The sequence below is a fragment of the Dama dama genome, chromosome 20 (assembly GCF_033118175.1).
Source record: "Dama dama isolate Ldn47 chromosome 20, ASM3311817v1, whole genome shotgun sequence".
NCBI lineage: Eukaryota > Metazoa > Chordata > Mammalia > Artiodactyla > Cervidae > Dama > Dama dama.
In genome coordinates this window covers 116366908-116383336 of record NC_083700.1, presented here as the reverse complement: position 1 = coordinate 116383336, position 16429 = coordinate 116366908, and the positions used below count along the sequence as shown (strand labels likewise).

At 53.1% G+C, this 16429-nt stretch overlaps 1 protein-coding gene across 1 annotated transcript in view; it reads right to left on the bottom strand.

Moving 5' to 3' along the window:
• SNED1 (sushi, nidogen and EGF like domains 1) overlaps window positions 1-16429 on the bottom strand; it is a 79487-nt gene that overhangs the window by 25919 nt on the left and 37139 nt on the right. Inside the window, exons 9-21 of the mRNA XM_061119771.1 lie at window positions 15460-15585; window positions 15093-15206; window positions 13898-14011; window positions 13652-13765; window positions 10128-10253; window positions 9857-9961; window positions 9599-9712; window positions 8987-9103; window positions 7558-7674; window positions 7259-7375; window positions 7020-7133; window positions 6647-6820; window positions 492-605 (exon numbers count right to left, since the gene is read on the bottom strand). Of these exons, the coding sequence (XP_060975754.1) occupies window positions 492-605; window positions 6647-6820; window positions 7020-7133; window positions 7259-7375; window positions 7558-7674; window positions 8987-9103; window positions 9599-9712; window positions 9857-9961; window positions 10128-10253; window positions 13652-13765; window positions 13898-14011; window positions 15093-15206; window positions 15460-15585 (1566 nt within the window). The remainder of the gene's footprint in view (window positions 1-491; window positions 606-6646; window positions 6821-7019; window positions 7134-7258; window positions 7376-7557; window positions 7675-8986; window positions 9104-9598; window positions 9713-9856; window positions 9962-10127; window positions 10254-13651; window positions 13766-13897; window positions 14012-15092; window positions 15207-15459; window positions 15586-16429) is intronic.

Here is a 16429-nt window from a genome sequence, read left to right as displayed (position 1 = left end):
TCCTGGGCCCCAGACTGCAGCCTCTCCTGCCCTCACTCTGCCCACGGACCCTGTCTAGGCCCCTGCTGCCTTCACTGCCCAGGCTCTGTGGCCGCCTGGCCTGCACAGGCGTGAGGGAGCAGGCTTCATGGGGCCGCCCCCCAAGTCCGGCTCGGGCGCAGGACTGGGATCTGCCCCCTGTACCCCCCCTTCTCTGCCCCTGGGTCCTCACCCCCACTTTCCCCCCGCCCCCAACCAGCCAGAGTCTGCGGGAGGCAGGGGAGAGGGTCATGGTTAGCTGTTGTTAGCTGGGCTCAGTCCTCCTGGGGACTGTAGGCAAGAGTATCTATAAACTGCTGTCCCTCTGGACATCAGACCCGGCAGGGGCCCAAGAGAGCAGGCAGCACCCAGCCAGACCCCAGCACACGGAGCGGAGCAGCTGGGCAGGGGCCATGCTGGGCGCTGGGGCTCAAGGGGAGCGGCCGGCCCACGGGAGGCGGGGACCGCCTTACCCCGCTCACAGTGGGTTCCTTCACGCCCTGGGCTGCAGACGCACAGGTACCCGGCGACGCGGTCCTGGCAGGAGCCCCCGTGCAGGCACGGCTGGGATCGGCACTCGTCGATTTCTGAGCGAGGAAAGCCCGGGTGCCAGGCGCCGGGGGAGACCCCAAGAATAGAGCAGTGTTGCTGCTGTTAGCAGGGAGGACTCGAAGCCGGACTAAGAGGGACGCACATGAGCTTTGACAGGAGGCTCTGGGCGGAAGTCTGCGACATCCCAGGTGCCGGGAGAGGCCAGAACTCAAGGAGGGCCCTGGAGGGGAAGAGGAGCACCTCCGGGAAGGGGCTGGGGATGCTCCTGAGGACCCTACCGCGCCTGTTCATTATGTAACAATCATGTATGAAACCGAGACTCTTGGGGGCCAGCCCTTCATTTTGAAATATTCACCATGGAATTTTAAAAAACTGGGAATTTTGCTCCTGATTTAATGATGTTTAGCTTAAAACAGTTTACTTTTAATGCTTAACATGTAAATAAGTAAATAAATCGTATTGACAGAATGACCCCTGGGGGCCAGCAACTGACCTGGGGGCTAAGAATGTTGGCTCATCTGCTCACATGCATATCCCACTTGTGACTCTAATGTCTGTGGTTATCCTCTCTGTGCCTCCTCAGTTTTTAAATTTTTACCAATATGCCGGACAATACACAGTTTTGTTTTTGCTAGTATGAACTTTATTAATAGGATATTGTGGTTAATATGCTCTTTTGTCACTCAACATTATATCAATAGATGTTTCTATGTTGTGGGTTGTTCTTTTCATCACTGTCTAATATTCCTCAGTGTGATTATACCATACTTTATCTCTCTTGTTTGGTAGGCTTTGGGGTTGGGTTTAGATTTCTTGCTGTTCTGTGTCTTTCACATCTCCTGGTGTAGAGTTTTCCCTAGATTTACAATTATCAAGCAGTACAATTGCTAGGACACAGTTTATATGAGTGGCCAGCTTGACAAATTACTAAATTGTCTTCAAAGTGCTTATACCAGTTTACACTTCCTCCAGCAATTTAGAACAAATCCTGTTTATCCATAGTCTCACCAATATATGGACTTTTTAGACTTCAGAAGTTTTGCCAACTGAATGTATGTCACTGTACTGTTGATTTTCATTTTGCATACCACTGACAAAGGCTTCTATGAAATTCCTACTCATGTGTTTTACCTATTGGGTTGAATATATATGTGTGTGTGTGTATACATATATACGTATGTATGTATATATCACATATAATATATACATAAGTGAAAGTCACTTAGTCATGTCTGACTCTTTTCGACACCATGGACTATATATATAGTCCATGGAATTCTCCAGGCCAGAATACTGGAGTGGGTAGCGTTTCCCTTCTCTAGGGGATCTTCCCAACCCAGGAATCGAACCCAGGTCTCCTGTATTGAAGGCGGATTCTTTACCAGCTGAGCCACAAGGGAAGCCCGACTTTCTTAAGGCTGATGAATTTAAGTTCCTAATTTTTAACTAGTCAATTTGTCCATTTTTTCCTTTTATACTTAGTGGTTTTTGTGGAATCTTTCCCTGCCTTAAGGCCAAAAAGATAATTAACCTACATTCCCTACACAAAACTGTATAGTTAAAAAAAAAAAAAAACCTATTTAAGTCCTTAATACATCTGGAACTAATTGTTGGGTGTGGTGAGAAGTGGAGAAACAGTGTAATGTTTTCTGAGTACCTAACCATTTTATTCCAGCTGTCATGAAGATTTTCTCATATGCTTTCTTACAGAAGTTTATAGTTTTAGCTTTTACATTTTGTCTATAATTCATTTCACATATATAAAAATTATCATTTTGATGCTATTGTACATAATATTATTTCATTTCATTTTCCAAGTCTCCACTGCTAGAATATGAAAATATAATTGTTTCTGTGTATTGACCCTGTATCCTGTGACCTGCTTGAATTCACTTATTCTATTGCTTCTGTTGTAGAATTTCTTAGAATTTTCTGTGTGCACGATCATGTCATCTTTACTTCTTGCCTGATAGACATGAGGTCTTCCTTTTCTCTCCTATGGCATGGTCTAGGGCCTCCAGGACAATGGTGGAAGGCACTGGTGAACCTTTGCTTTACCACTGATAACAGCAGGAAGTCTTTTACCCGTAAGTACTTTGTTAGCTGTTAATTTTTTTCATGGATGCCCTTTGATCGGGTTAAAGAAATTTTCTTCTACTCTTAGTTTGTTAAGAATTTTTAAAATAATAGTTGAATTTTGTCAAATGACTTTTTCTGCATCTATTAAAATAATCATATTGTTTTCACCTTTATTTTCTAATATGGCAAAGTACATTTACTGATTTTCAAATGCTAAACTATTCTTGAGATAAATCCCTCTAGGTCAGGCTGTATTAGCCTTCTGATGTAATAGTGGGTTGGATTTTAATAATGTCTTGTTAGGATTTTTATGCTTTGCACATGAGGAATATTGTTGGCCTGTAACTTCATTTTTGTAGTGTCTCTGGTTTTGGTATAAAGGCGATACTGGTCTCATAAAATGAGCTGAAGAGGGTTCCTTCCTCCTATATTCTCTGAAAGAGCTGTGTGGATAGTATTATTATTCCTTCTGAAATGTTTGACAGAACTCAGTGAAGCAGTCTGGTCCTGCCATTTTCTTTGCAGGGAAGTTTTTAGCCACAAGTTAAATTTCCTTAATAGATATGAAGCTCTTCATATTTTCTATTTATTCTTGTGTCAGTTGTGATCATTAGGGTCTTTCTTCATTTTTTCTAAATTGTGAGATATATTGGCCTGAAGTTGTTCACAGTATCTCCTTGCCCTTTAAATGCTCATATAGTCCTTAGTGATGTCCCTTTTTTCATTCTGAAAAATGCTAACTTTTATTTTTTTCCTTGATCAGTCTAGCTAGAAGCTTATTATCTTTATTGATCCTTTCAAGGAATCAGTTTTTGGTTTCATTTGCACATGTCTTCTTTATAATTAATTATAAATTATAAAAAATATGTCATTTAATCATTATTTGTTGTTGATATATAAAAATGCAATGAATTTTGTTATAATAACCTATATTCACCATACATATTACATGTCCTATCATTTATATAGTTTTCTTTTGGTTGAAAGACAACCATATTGGCTGTAAATACTAACATTTTTACTTCCCCCTTTAGCATTTTCATGACTTTACTTTCTTTTTCTTACTTTATTGCATAGGCTATTACTGACAATGTAATATTGACTAGACTTAGTGATAATGGGCATCCTTATTTTGTTCTGAATTTTAAGGGGAATGTTTCTCCACTTAGGGTAATGTCTGTTCTAGGTTAGATAAGACCCATCATAAAACTGCCTCAGAAGCTAATTTCCTTCCTCCTGTTGGTAGCTCAGCATGTCTGAGTCAGTTCAACAGAAGAGCAGCTTTTGAATTCCAGATCCCACTCCTGTATAATGAAGATCAGGGAACACTGGTCCACAGCTTCCTCTCCTTGTTGTTTTTGTCTGCACCGTGCAGCACGCGGAGCCTCCTTGACCAGAGACTGGACCCGTGCCCTCTGCAGGGGAAGCATGGAGCCTTAACCATGACCACCAGGGAAGCCCCAAAGCTCTCTTGAGGGAACCTGTCCTCATTCCTTTGTAAATACATGGAGTATAATTGGTGTGTTTCAGTGTCATCATGTGTTCAGCCTAGCTTACGCCTGGTCTAAGCACATCTCCCTGTGGGCTAATGAACACTTGGGGGGCTCTGTGGGCTCTGCTATTTCTCTTTTATAAGTTTTCCTTCCAGTAAATCCTGTATTATACCATGTGGTACTAGAAAGGTGTATGTGTGTGATATTATTTTTATCTGGATGAGGAGTACTTTTAAAATTCTTACTTGGTAGGAATCTGTTACTTGAATAGGTATGAATTTTATCAAATGCTTATTATACATTCATTGAGATTCTTATATGACTTTTCTCCTTTAGTTGGTTAGTGTAGCAAATTTTTCTAATATCAAACTATTTTTACAACAACTCAACTCAAGAATGGTGTGCGTGTGCTCAGTTGTGTCTGACTTTGAGGCCCCACGGACTGTCGCCCACCAGGCTCCTCTGTCCGTGGAATTTGCCAGGAAAGAATACAGGAGTGGGTTGCCATTTCAAGCAAGAATACTGGGGTGGGTTGCCACTTCTACTCTAGGGCATCTTCCCTACCCAGGAATCAAACCCATGTCTCTTGGGTTTCCTACATTGGCAAGCCGATTCTTTACCACTGGCATCACTTGGGAAGCCCCATTATGGTGTATATAGTCTTTATAGACCGTCACATTTCTATATCTATTTCACGTTTAATGGACCCATAACTTTACTGTATCCACCTGTCCATGTCTGGTGTTGGTTTAAGGTTATCCTGGCCTCGTGGAGTGGTTGGCACACACTCTTTTATACTCCCCAGGAGGGCCTGTGTAACACTGCAGCAGTCTGCTTCTTGGCAGTTTGGTGGGATTGATCCATGGCATTGTTTGGGCCTGGTGCTTCCTTGTGAGAAAACTTTGCATCCTCAGCCCTCTGATGAGTTAAAAGGTATGATTTTATGGGCTCTCTGGAGCTTCCCTGATGTTACAGTGAGAGTGACGGTGTTTTCTAACTGTCTGCACCCTAACTGAATGGATCACTTCACTATCTTTAAAATGCCATTTTATTATCTCAGTCCTGATGTCTCTCTAAGTCTGGTGCTGATCTGACTCTTGTTCCTTTGTGGATTCTTGTCCCTTTTTCTAAGGATCTATTCCTGATTTTCTTAAATTTTATTGTAATGTGTCTAATGTTTCTCTTTCCTCCTGTTTGACATTCTGCAGGCACTTTCAATCTCTGATCATTTATCAGTTATTCTGGGAATTTAGCTCCCTAGTTGTTGCAACATTCCATCCTATTTTAATTTTTGTCACTCTTGGAGTCCTGTTACCTCAATGTCAGCACTTATACACTCCTCAGAGCCTACATTGTCTTTCTGATTTACGAGTATTTCCCTTCTTCTCTCTGGTACAACTCCTTACACTGATCTTTCAACTCATTAGCTTCGTCTTTGTCTGTTCCCATTTGTCTGTGCCTGTTACTTCTACTATTACAGTTTTTCAGTCATCTTATTCTGCTTTCTTTTAAATATTATTTGTTGATTCTATTTTTATGGCCAACGCCATGTTTCTTTTTGTGTATTTGTCATGCTTATTTTACATTCTTACTCATCTCCTACGTTTCTCCTCCCAGTAGTATGTATTGTCTGGGCTCTATTACTGTTTCTGAGGTGGCTGTGTTCCTCGAGTGTCCTGGTACCCTGGCTTGTGAGCACACGTTCCCTGGTGGTCCCCACTCCTCCTCTGGTGGCACGTTGCGGAGAAGCAGCACTGGGCCCGGGGTGGCCTCCTAGACAGTGACCACGAGCCCTGGGGGGCTTGGAAGGACAGACGTAAAGGAGCATGCTTAAGGCCAGGGACTGCACCTGTGTTCGGGAACTCTCCCCCTGAGAGGGCTGCCCAGGCCCCACGCCTTGCAGGGCATCTGGGAGGGAGCACTGTGTCCTGTGCCTCTCTTCTCTGGATTGCTGTCCTGTCCCTAAGCTATTTTGCTGAAAACTCTCTGTCTTCTGAGACTGTTACCGTCACACCGATGGTCTGAACAGCTTGGGATGTTCTGTTCGCTTAGTGCACTGCTGCAGTGGCATCTGCAGCACCGTTGTCTCCAGGTGCCTGGACCAAGGGGGGCCTTGCCTGCGGGGCAACACCCCTTAAATGCTCATGCAGGGTCTGATCCCACAGGCCTGGGTGGGCCTGGGAGCAGGAGTGGGTCCTAAGCCCTGATCTGCCTCTGCAGGGCTCTGCCTTGGGGCTGCCTCCTGGCCTCAGTGGCTTCCTCTGCAGAGTGGGCTTGTGGGTGTTGGACCTCATGCTCTGGGGTGCTCTGAGGACCAGAAGCCCTTAGAGAAGGGTCCTGAGTGGAGGGGACCGGTTGTCCCCACCATCAGCACCAGGTCTTGGCCTCCCTTGGCACAGAGGAGACACAGGCCAGGGTCAGAACTGCGGCTCGTGCCCCCCCGCTCAGCCCAGGGGAGCGGGGCGTGGCTCCCCCCCCCCCCCCCGGCAGAGGGCCCCGGTCACCGTGGCACTGGGGGGGCGCGCTCCAGACGCCCTGTGGCTGGCACACCCGGACATGGCTGGAGGCGCTCGGGCTGTAGCCTCGGTCACACGAGTACAGGGCCACCGAGCCCAGGCGGGTGCCGTTGAATCGCACGGTGGCGTGCTTCACCTCGCCGGGGGGGCCGCAGTCCACCTCTGCAAGGACACGGGCCCGGTCCTGCACTGCAGGCCCCTGCCTGGCCTCCCGCTGCTCTGACCCGAGCCCCTTGCTCCCCATGCAGCCTGTCCAGGGGACAGAACCGGCCCCCAGGGGCTGCTCAGGGGTTTCCTTCCCCTCCCTCCCCAGCCCCCTGCTGAGCCCTGCCCTGCCCTGGCCCCGACCCGGCCCACTCACCTGCCTGGCACCGGCGTCCTGTGTACCCTGCTTGGCAATGGCAGGAGAAGTCTGTGCCCAGGTCCTCGCAGGTGCCCCCATTCATGCATGGGCTCCGGAAGCAGGGGGAGGGGGCTGCAAGGGCGCGGGGACCCCGTTGTCCATCACTGTCCCCCCGAGGCCTCTGCGCAGCAGGGGCGTCCTGCGTCTCACGCCAGCTCTGCCTCCCGGCCGCGGGGCTGTGAGGAGCTCCCCCTTACCTATCTCACAGTGCCGCCCTGAGAAGCCCGGGGGGCAGTCACACTTGTATTTGCCGATGTAGTGGAAGCAGGTGCCGCCGTTGTGACAGGGGCCCGAGGCGCACGAGTCTGGCTTCCCTGTAAGCAGAGGCACCCATCAGGCAGGGCCAGGGGTCACGTGCACCCCCCCTCCACACCCTCAGCAGGGGCGGTAGGGGGCTTGTGGGGTGCTCCTGATGAGCAGACGCAGGGGGCAGGGCAGGGGTCCCAGGCCAGCCCCTCCCCGCCCTCCCCAGGCCGGCGCGCCGCTGGTTCCGCACCGATCTCGCAGTGCCTGCCAGTGAAGCGGTAGGGGCAGTCGCAGTGGTACTCGCCGCCAGCCTCCTTACACGTGCCTCCGTTCCTGCAGGGCCCGGAGCTGCACAGGCGCGGCCGGGCTGCCAGGGACAGACAGACAGACAGGCAGGCAGGCCGGTCGGCCAGGGCCAGCCTCCTGGCCCAGAGTGCCCGCAGGCCAGGGCTTCCAGTTAGCGGAGCCCCTGAGGCTGCTGCCCAGGCCGAGCCAGTCAGGCTCTCCCCACTCGGCCCGGGTGCCCTGCGCCCTCTGCTCTCTCCTCTGCCCAGGCTCTGCTGAGAAGCGCTGGAGAGCTGCCCCCACCGCCCTCCATTCCCCTCAGACCTGCATGTTTCCGTGCCTCACTGGGGGCCTTCCCTGGCCCTTGAGGGGCCCGCCACCCTCTTGTACTGGGGGCCTTCCCTGGCCCTCGGGGGGCCCGCCACCCTCTTGTACTGGGGGCCTTCCCTGGCCCTCGGGGGGCCCGCCACCCTCTTGTACTGGGGATGTCCCACCTTCACAGCTCAGCCAGCAGTGTAGACCCTTGGCCCCCTCAACGTTCTTGGGGGGAATGTGAGGCAGGAGGGCCCCCCCCCCCACGCCCTGTGGGGGCCTCACAGGATGCTTGTCCAGGTTCTGGCCACCCCCCCACCATGTCCCTCTGCCCCCTCTGGGGACGCCTTGGCCAAGGCATGCATGACCTTGGTGGCCTGTGCTCGGAATCAGCCTGCTCTCTGGAAAGCCCTCCCCCGCAGGGTGGGGAGGCCATGGGTGCTGTAGTCGGAGCCCCAGGGACCCAGTCTCAGGGCCGCCGTGGGAGCGGCAGAGGCAGGGGTTCAGGTTTCAGCTCTCTGGACACATGAGGCAGCAGGAGGGCTGGACGGGGCCCAGGCGCCAAGCGCGGGAGGACGGACGTGGGCATACGGGCCAGGCAGCCAGCACCTTGGGCCCCGACCAGGGGACGCTGGGTCCCTGAAGAGAGTCCTGAGTGCTGCTTCCAGCTGCTGGAGGGACAGTCCTGGGCGGGCAAGGTGAGCACAGTGACGCCCACAGTGCATTTGCTGAAGAGCACTTACATTCTTAAGCAGCTAACCTCTGTGATTAAGTTGTAAAATGTCGACATTCTCCAATTGCATTACATTTATAAAGTCGACTCCGTGGACATGAATCTGACAAACTCTGGGAGATGGTGAAGGACAGGGAAGCCTGGCGTGCTGCAGTCCGTGGGGTCACAGAGAGTTGGACACAACTTAGCGACGACAACACTGAATTTTTTGTCAATCAGTGATTGTAAAATCCACAGGAAAAACTGAGCAGGAAGGGAGTGCGCTGTGAGGAGAGCGCGGCGGGGAGAGCGCCCTGAGGAGAGCGCTGTGACGAGCAGGAGCCCCACCCCCCAAGCTGCCGAGCCCCACCTTTCTCACAGTGGCGGCCGTGGAAGCCCCGCGGGCACGCGCACGTGTAGGAGTCGTCATGCGCGTCACAGGAACCTCCGTTGAAGCAGGGGTCGGAGTCACACGGCGACGGCAGCGCTGTGGGGCAGAGGTCGGTCATCCAGGCGTCCTGGCCAGAACTGTTGCCAGAGTCTTGAGTCCTCATACTGGGCTCGGAGGCCCCCCCTAGAATTTCTTCTATCACATTTTTTATTTTTCTAGATTTTGCCTTTGCTCTTCTGTGAGCTGGGACTGAGCTGGGACTGAGCTGTGGTCCACAGGAGTCCTGGTGTCAGGACCACCTGATACCACGTCACCACCATCACACGTGACGACTCACTACCCAAGTCACTCGGTATCTGCACCAACACATACGCGTGCAAACATGCTTCTCCGCGGGCTCTTGTCAGGCGTTAACATCCCAGCAGCCGAGCTGGAAGGCAGCTAGTGACGCTCACACGTGGCCTGCAGCGGGTGGAGCAGGGTGCGTGGCCAGGCTGTCCACCCCCAGGTCCCCTCACAGGCCTCCTCCTGCTGCACCCAGGACCTCCCAGCACCTTCTCCCCCGCCAGCTTCCAGGCAGGCCCCACTCACAGTGGCTGACGTTATGGTCGGTGTGGCAGACGCACAGGTAGCTCCCGCCGTACTCCATGCAGTAGCCGCCGTCTGGGCACTGCGTGTTCATGTTGCAGGGTGTGGCCGTGACCTCTGCACACGAGGGGGAGACCCAGGGACCGCGTGACCCCCAGGGTGACCAGGCTGGGGTGCCCCCCACACCCGGGGCTCACCGTGGTTTCCGGGATTCTCAGGGCAGGGCAGGACGGAGCCCCTGTCCCAACCCTGGGCACTCACCAAATTCGCAGAGGAGCCCGAAGAAGCCTGGTGGGCACTGGCAGAGGGTGCTATTGGCCCCCAGGCACCTGCCACCATTGCGGCACTCACAGCTGCTGGGGGTTCCTGCCATGGAGGGAGGGGGCAGAGGCCTCAGTGTGGGGGCGCCCTCCTGACCACTGTCCCATAAAACCTGCTGTGCAGCCCCTCTCCCCACTCCCAGATCCTCTCCATGGGTGTCCACATGCACAGCCCACGGGGCCCCCACCCTGGCAGCCCAGCCCACACGCACTCTCCCTGCAGTCGAGGCCCATGAAGCCTTCAGGGCATTCGCACACGTAGCCGTGATCTGCATCCACACAGGTGCCTCCATTCTGGCAAGGGGCTGAGAGGCAGGCGTCGGGCACTGGGTGGTGTCCTGCAAGAAAGCCAGTGGTCACCCAAGGCCTGGCAGAGGGCCTGGGCTGGGAGTGGGTTAACAGGGCCTTGGACCAGAGAGGAGGCGTGTTAACCTCTGTTCTTTGTGCCAAGTGCCTGGAGACTGGGCTCCAGCAGCCCTCAGTCCCAAACTCCCTCTCTGGAGCAGAAGCTGGAGTGCAGAGGGGCTTGTGGTACATCAAGGGCCTGGCTGAGGCCAGAGTCTCCAAGCGTTGCTCATCAAGCACCTCTGTTAGTTAAATGTTCAGGGTTTTGCAGGTATCTTTCTGCTGTTGATTTCTAGTTTAATTTTGCTGGGATCAGAGAACACAGTCCTTTTCAGTTTATTGAGCCTCATTTTATGGTCTGTCATGGTGAAGGCTCCGCAAGCCCTGGAAGGAACATGGGTGTCTGTGAATATCAGTCAGGCTGGGCCGGCCAGCAGTGCTTCCTTGTCCCTGTATCCTGGCTGGTCTCCGTGCTTGTGTCCTCTGAGCTGCTGAGAGGCCGTCTGAAAAGCATCTTTGTTTCATCTTAATTTCTGAAAGACAGTGTTTCTGGGTATACAGCACTAGTGTGATATCTTATTTCTTTCAGGGCTTTAAGGGTTCTGTCCCACTGTCACCCGACCTGCATTGACTCTGATGATGAGTCTGCTGTCATCCTTGTGTCTCTGTGTCTTTTCTCTCTGGCTACTTTTAATATTTCCTGTTTGTTGTTGCTGCTGTTGTTCAGTTGCTCAGTCATGTCTGCCTCTTTGTGGCTCCATAGACTGCAGCACACCAGGCTTCCCTGTTTTCACCATTTTCGGGAGCTTTCTCAAACTCATGTTCCTTGAGTCGGTGATGCCATCCGACCATCTCCTCCTCTGTCACCCACTTCTCCTGCCTTCACTCTTTCCCAGCATCAGGGTCTTTTCTGATGAGTGAGCTGTTCACATCAGGTGGCCAAAGTATTGGAGCTTCAGCTTCAGCATCAGTCCTTCCAATGAATATTCAGGGTTGATTCCCCCTAGGATTGACTGGTTTGATCTCCTTTCAGTCCAAGGGACTCTCAAGAGTCTTCTCCAATGTCACAGTTTGAAAGCATCAATTCTTCGACACTCAGCCTTCTTTATAGGTCTAACTCTCACATCCATACACGACTACCGGAAAAACGATAGCTTTGACTATGTGGACCTTTGTCAGTAAAGTAATGTCTCTCATTTTAATATGTTGTCTAGGTTTGTCATAGCTTTTCTTTCAAGGAGCAAGCATCTTTTAATTTTATCGCTGCAGTCACCATCTGCAGTGATTTTGGAGCCCAACAAAATAGTCTGTCACTATTTCCATTGTTTCCCTATCTATTTGCCATGAAGTGATGGGACCAGATGCCATGATCTTAGTTTTTGAATGTTGAGTTTTAAGCCAGCTTTTTCACTCTCCTCTTTCACCTTCATCAAGAAGATCTTTAATTCCTCTTTGCTTTCTGCCATAAGGGTGGTATCATCTGCATATCTGAGATTATTGATATTTCTCCCGGCAATCTTGATTCTAGTCTTATGATTCATCCAGCTCGGCATTTTGCATGATGTACTCTGCATAGAAGTTAAATAATCAGGGTGACAATATACAGCCTTGATGCACTGCTTTCCCAATTTTAAACCAGTCTGTTGTTCCATGTTTGGTTCTAACTTTTGCTTCTTGACCTGCATACAGGTTTCTCAGGAGGCAGGTAAGGCAGTCTGGTATTCCCATCTTTTTAAGAATTTTCCAGTTTGTTGTGATCCACACAGTCAAAGGCTTTAGTGTAGTCAATGAAGCAGAAGTAGATGTTTTCATGGAATTCTCTTGCTTTTTCTGTGATCTAATACATATTGGCAGTTTGATCTGTGGTTCCTCTGCCTTTTCTAAATCCAGCTTGTGCATCTGGAACTTCTCAGTTCATGTAGTGGTTTTCAGCAATTTGATTTATGTTGGGCTTTGTATGGTTTTCTTCGTTTTTCTTGAATTTTGGGTTTTCATTTTCATCAGATTTAGAAAATGTTTGGCTGTTGCTTTTTTACACATGTTTCCTGCACCCCTTCAGCCCATCCCTCCTTCAGGGGCTCCAGGGCCACACCTGCTGGACCGCATGGTGTCCGCGCACAGGCCCTGCCTTGCTGCTGTCCTTCCACCTTCTCCTCTCTGGGCTGCATGTCGAGTTGTTTCCATTTCTCTCTTCAAGGTCATTGACCTTTTCCTTCTGCAGTGTCTGACCTGCTATTAACACCATCCAGTGTCTTGTTTTTTGTTTTTTTTTTTTAATTCAGATTTATGTTTTTTATCTCTAGAAACTTTTTTTTTATATCATCTACTTCTCATTATGTCTTTTCCCTCAACAGCCTTGAACATATGGCACATGCATGTTCATGATGGATGATCAAACATTTGTATTTGCTGATTCTCTGGCCATCTCTGGCCACTGTTTCTTTTGATCTATTTTACTTCTGGCTGTAAGTCATACACTCTCAACATTTTGTATGCCTAGTAACTTTTGGGTGGATATTTTGGAGTCCTGGATTCTGTTATATTCATCTAAAGCGTTTAGAATTTTATTCTGACATATGGTTAAATTCAGTGTAGTTCAGTTGCTCAGTCATGTCCAACTCTTTGCAAACCCATGGACTGCAGCACGCCAGGCTTCCCTGTCCATCGCCAACTCCTGGAGTTTACTCAAACTCTTGTCCATCGCGTCGGTGATACTATCCAATCATCTCATCCTCTGTCATCCCCTTCTCCTCCCGCCTTCAATCTTTCCCAGCATCAGGGTCTTTTCCAGTGACTCAGATCTTTGCATCAGGTGGTCAAAGTATTGGAGTTTCAGCTTCAGCATCAGTACTTCCAATGAATATTCAGGACTGATCTCCTTTAGGATGGACTGGTTAGATCTCCTTGCAGTTCAAGGGACTCTCAAGAGTCTTCTCCAACACGACAGGTCAAAAGCATCAATTCTTTGGCACTCAGGTTTCTTTATAGTCCAACTCTCACATCCATACATGACCACTGGAAAAACCATAGCCTTGACTAGACAGATCTTTGTTGGTAAAGTATGCCTGTGCTTTTAATACGCTGTCTAGGTTTGTTATAGCTTTTCTTCCAAGGAGCAACCAGCATTTAAAACAACATGCAGTAGAACAGAAGCGAGCAGACGTCATCATGTGTAGTAGAGATCAGCCCAGGGTTTGTTTCCTGGCACGGTGAGGGCTCTGGGGCGGGGAGAAGAGGCAATAAACAGCCAAGAATCTGCTGAGGGGGTGGGGCCTTGGGAGTGTGGCCATCCGCCTCAGAGAGGGGAGCAGACTGCCTGGGCCTCATCCAGCACGTGGACAGCAGAGCCCAGACCAGAGCCCACCCACGGGAGCTGCAACACGGCCATTACCTGTCTCACAGCGAGGTCCCTCGAAGGGTTCCGCACACAGGCAGGTGAAATTCCCCACCAGGTCGACACATGAGCCTCCGTTCAGGCAAGGGTCGGAGCTGCACTCGTCCACGTCTGCAGGTGGCAGAGGTGGGGGCTCGGCTCCACACCAGCCTCTGCCCACCCAGCACCCTGCCCCCCCCATACCCCACCCCGCGCCCTGCCCCGCCCCCGCCCCTCCCCGCTGCCAGCCGAGGGCGCACTCACCTGTCTCGCAGGCCGCCCCTGTGTAGCCCGCTGGGCACACACACGCCGCAGTGCTGCCCTCCGCCCGGCACCAGCCGCCGTTCTGACATTCTCTGTCATCACATGGAGACTGTGCTGCGAGCACAGTGTGCAAGGCCATGGGGTTCCCGGCTGTGCGGCCTGGGCTCCCGCTGAGCCGCAACCCCAACCCTCAGGCTGCACGTGGGGGGGCCTGGCTGTCTCCAGGGAGCAGTGGGCCCTGGAGCCCAGGGCTGTCCCCGGCCACTGGCTCCGAATGCTTGTCTGAACTGGGTTTATCCCAGCAGATGGCAAGGGCACGGGGGTGAAGGGGCCCAACTTCCAGCCTCCTGGGTGGTCCCTGTCTCTGGGACCCTGACCCCACCAGAGCAGGGCTGGGCATGGGTGGGAGCCGGGAGACTTGAGGCAGCCAGCGCCCACATCCCTGCTGGACGCTGCCCGGTGCCCCTACTGGCATGGACTCTGGGCGCCGAGGCGGGTCCGGAGACCAGGGAGCCTGGTTGGGGGCTGGGGCCGCTGCTGCGGGTGTTCCTGTGGTGGCCATGGAGAGGCCAAGGCTCAGGGCTGCTGGCGCTGCCCCAAGGCCCCCAGGGCCCTGCTGGCCTGGACACGTGTCTGCACACCAGAGTCAGACACTTGAAAACATTCCCTGTGGCCCCAAGTCTCCATTAGAAATGTTTTTCTAGCTGACACTGGTGCGGTTGTTACCTGTTCCCCTTTGATTTAACAGTGTTGTGTTTCTAAATGACAATTTACATCCGTGAGTGTCTGGGGGGAGTGTCTCTGGCTGAGCCGATGGGGGTCAGGGGCCACCATGCTCTGATCTTAGGGCTCCATCTGTTGGGCTCCCCTAGCAGCTTCCACCATCGCTCACCAAACTGCAATGTGGGCTGCAGTTTGGCAGCAACAAGAGGGTCTTGAGAAAGACCTCAACCCATGGCTGGGCCGAGAGAGCCCCAGGGTGGGGAGAACCAGCCTCCACTCCTGCCAGGAGCCCCTGGGGGCACAGGTCCTAGAGTGAGAGGGTCTGGGAGCAGGCCCTGCCCTGTTGCAAGGCCTCACGGGTCTGAGTGTGTGCTCAGTTCTCCTGCCACGCCCCGGGGCGGGGCCTCTCCTCCGGGCTCCGGGCTCCTGCACCCCCCACCCCACCCCGCCACTGCTGGCGGGCTGCTCTTACCTGTCTCACAGGTGGGTCCCCTGAACCCGGCTGGGCACTGGCAGCTGAAGCTGTTGACGCTGTGTGTGCAGGTCCCACCGTTCTGACACGGGCGGGAAGCGCACTCATTCACGTCTGGAAAACGGGCGGCTGAAGCCTCAGTGGAGGGACGCCTGGGAGGGCCGGGCCCGCCAGGGCTGGGCGGGCTCACGGCCCTGGAGCTGCTGTGTCTGGCTCCCCCACGGTGTCGGTGCACGCCGCCCAGGACGCGGGGACGGAGACCCTGGGCCGCAGGTTGCGGAACCTCCGGGGCGATGTGGGGGGGCTTCCTCCCGGGGCTGGTCCCTCCAAGGGGCGGGGAAGGGGGGGTGGTCCTGCAGAAGCTCACCCAGGTGGCACGTCCTTCCCGTGAAGCCCGAGAGGCAGGAGCAGGTATAGGAGGGGTTGCCCGTGACGCAGTCGTCGATGCACTTGCCGCCGTTGAGGCAGGGACGCAAGGCCTGGCACACGGAGGCTGCGGACACACGGAGGGCAGAGCGTCAGCCCGGCCCGGAGCCCCCCTGGGGGAGGTGCTGCGCCGCCCGCAGCCGCCTAGTGAGCACCCACGGTTTCCCTGGCTTAGGGGACGGGCAGCCGGCAGAGCAGCTTGTGGGGCCCTCCACGCTGCAGGGGCAAGGAACGGAAGCGCACCATTACTAAGCACACTCGGGGGCTTCCCTGGCGGTCCAGTTCTTATGACTCTGTGCTTTCACTGCTGGGGGCGTGGGTTCAGTCCCTGGTCAGAGAACTAAGACCCTGCAAGCTGCATAGCTTGGCCAAGAACAAAACAACCACGCACACATGGGCAGGAACAAGAGCGTCCCAGGGTTTCCGCTCTCCCATTACTAGGAGGGCCCAGGGAGAGCTGGCTGGCGTCCAGAGGTGGGGGGGTGGGGGTGGGGGTTGTTCCTGGAAGGGCCCTCCGGTCCCGAGAGCCGCAGATGCTGTGGGGGTCTCCAAGGCCCACACCTGCCCGCTGACCATTCTCCAGCCATCCGGGCACTCGGGCCATGTGGGGCTTGGCTGCCCTGTGGCAGTTGCTGGCTGGCTGCCTGAGCCGTTTCTGGGCCAGCCCTTCTGCGGGGTGTGGGTGCCCCTCCTCTCAGGGGTGGATGCCCCTCGTCTCAGGGGTGGGTGCCCCGCCTCCCAGGGGTGAACCACCCTCCCTTCCTGGCGACCCCAACTGACGCATACAGGCTTCATCTTCTGGGCCTGAGGTGTGCTGGGGACCCCAGGGGACTGGTCCCCTGCACTCCACCCTCACGGCACTGCACTCCTGGGGCCTCTGCACCTGCGAGTTTTGGGGGCCCAGCAGTGGC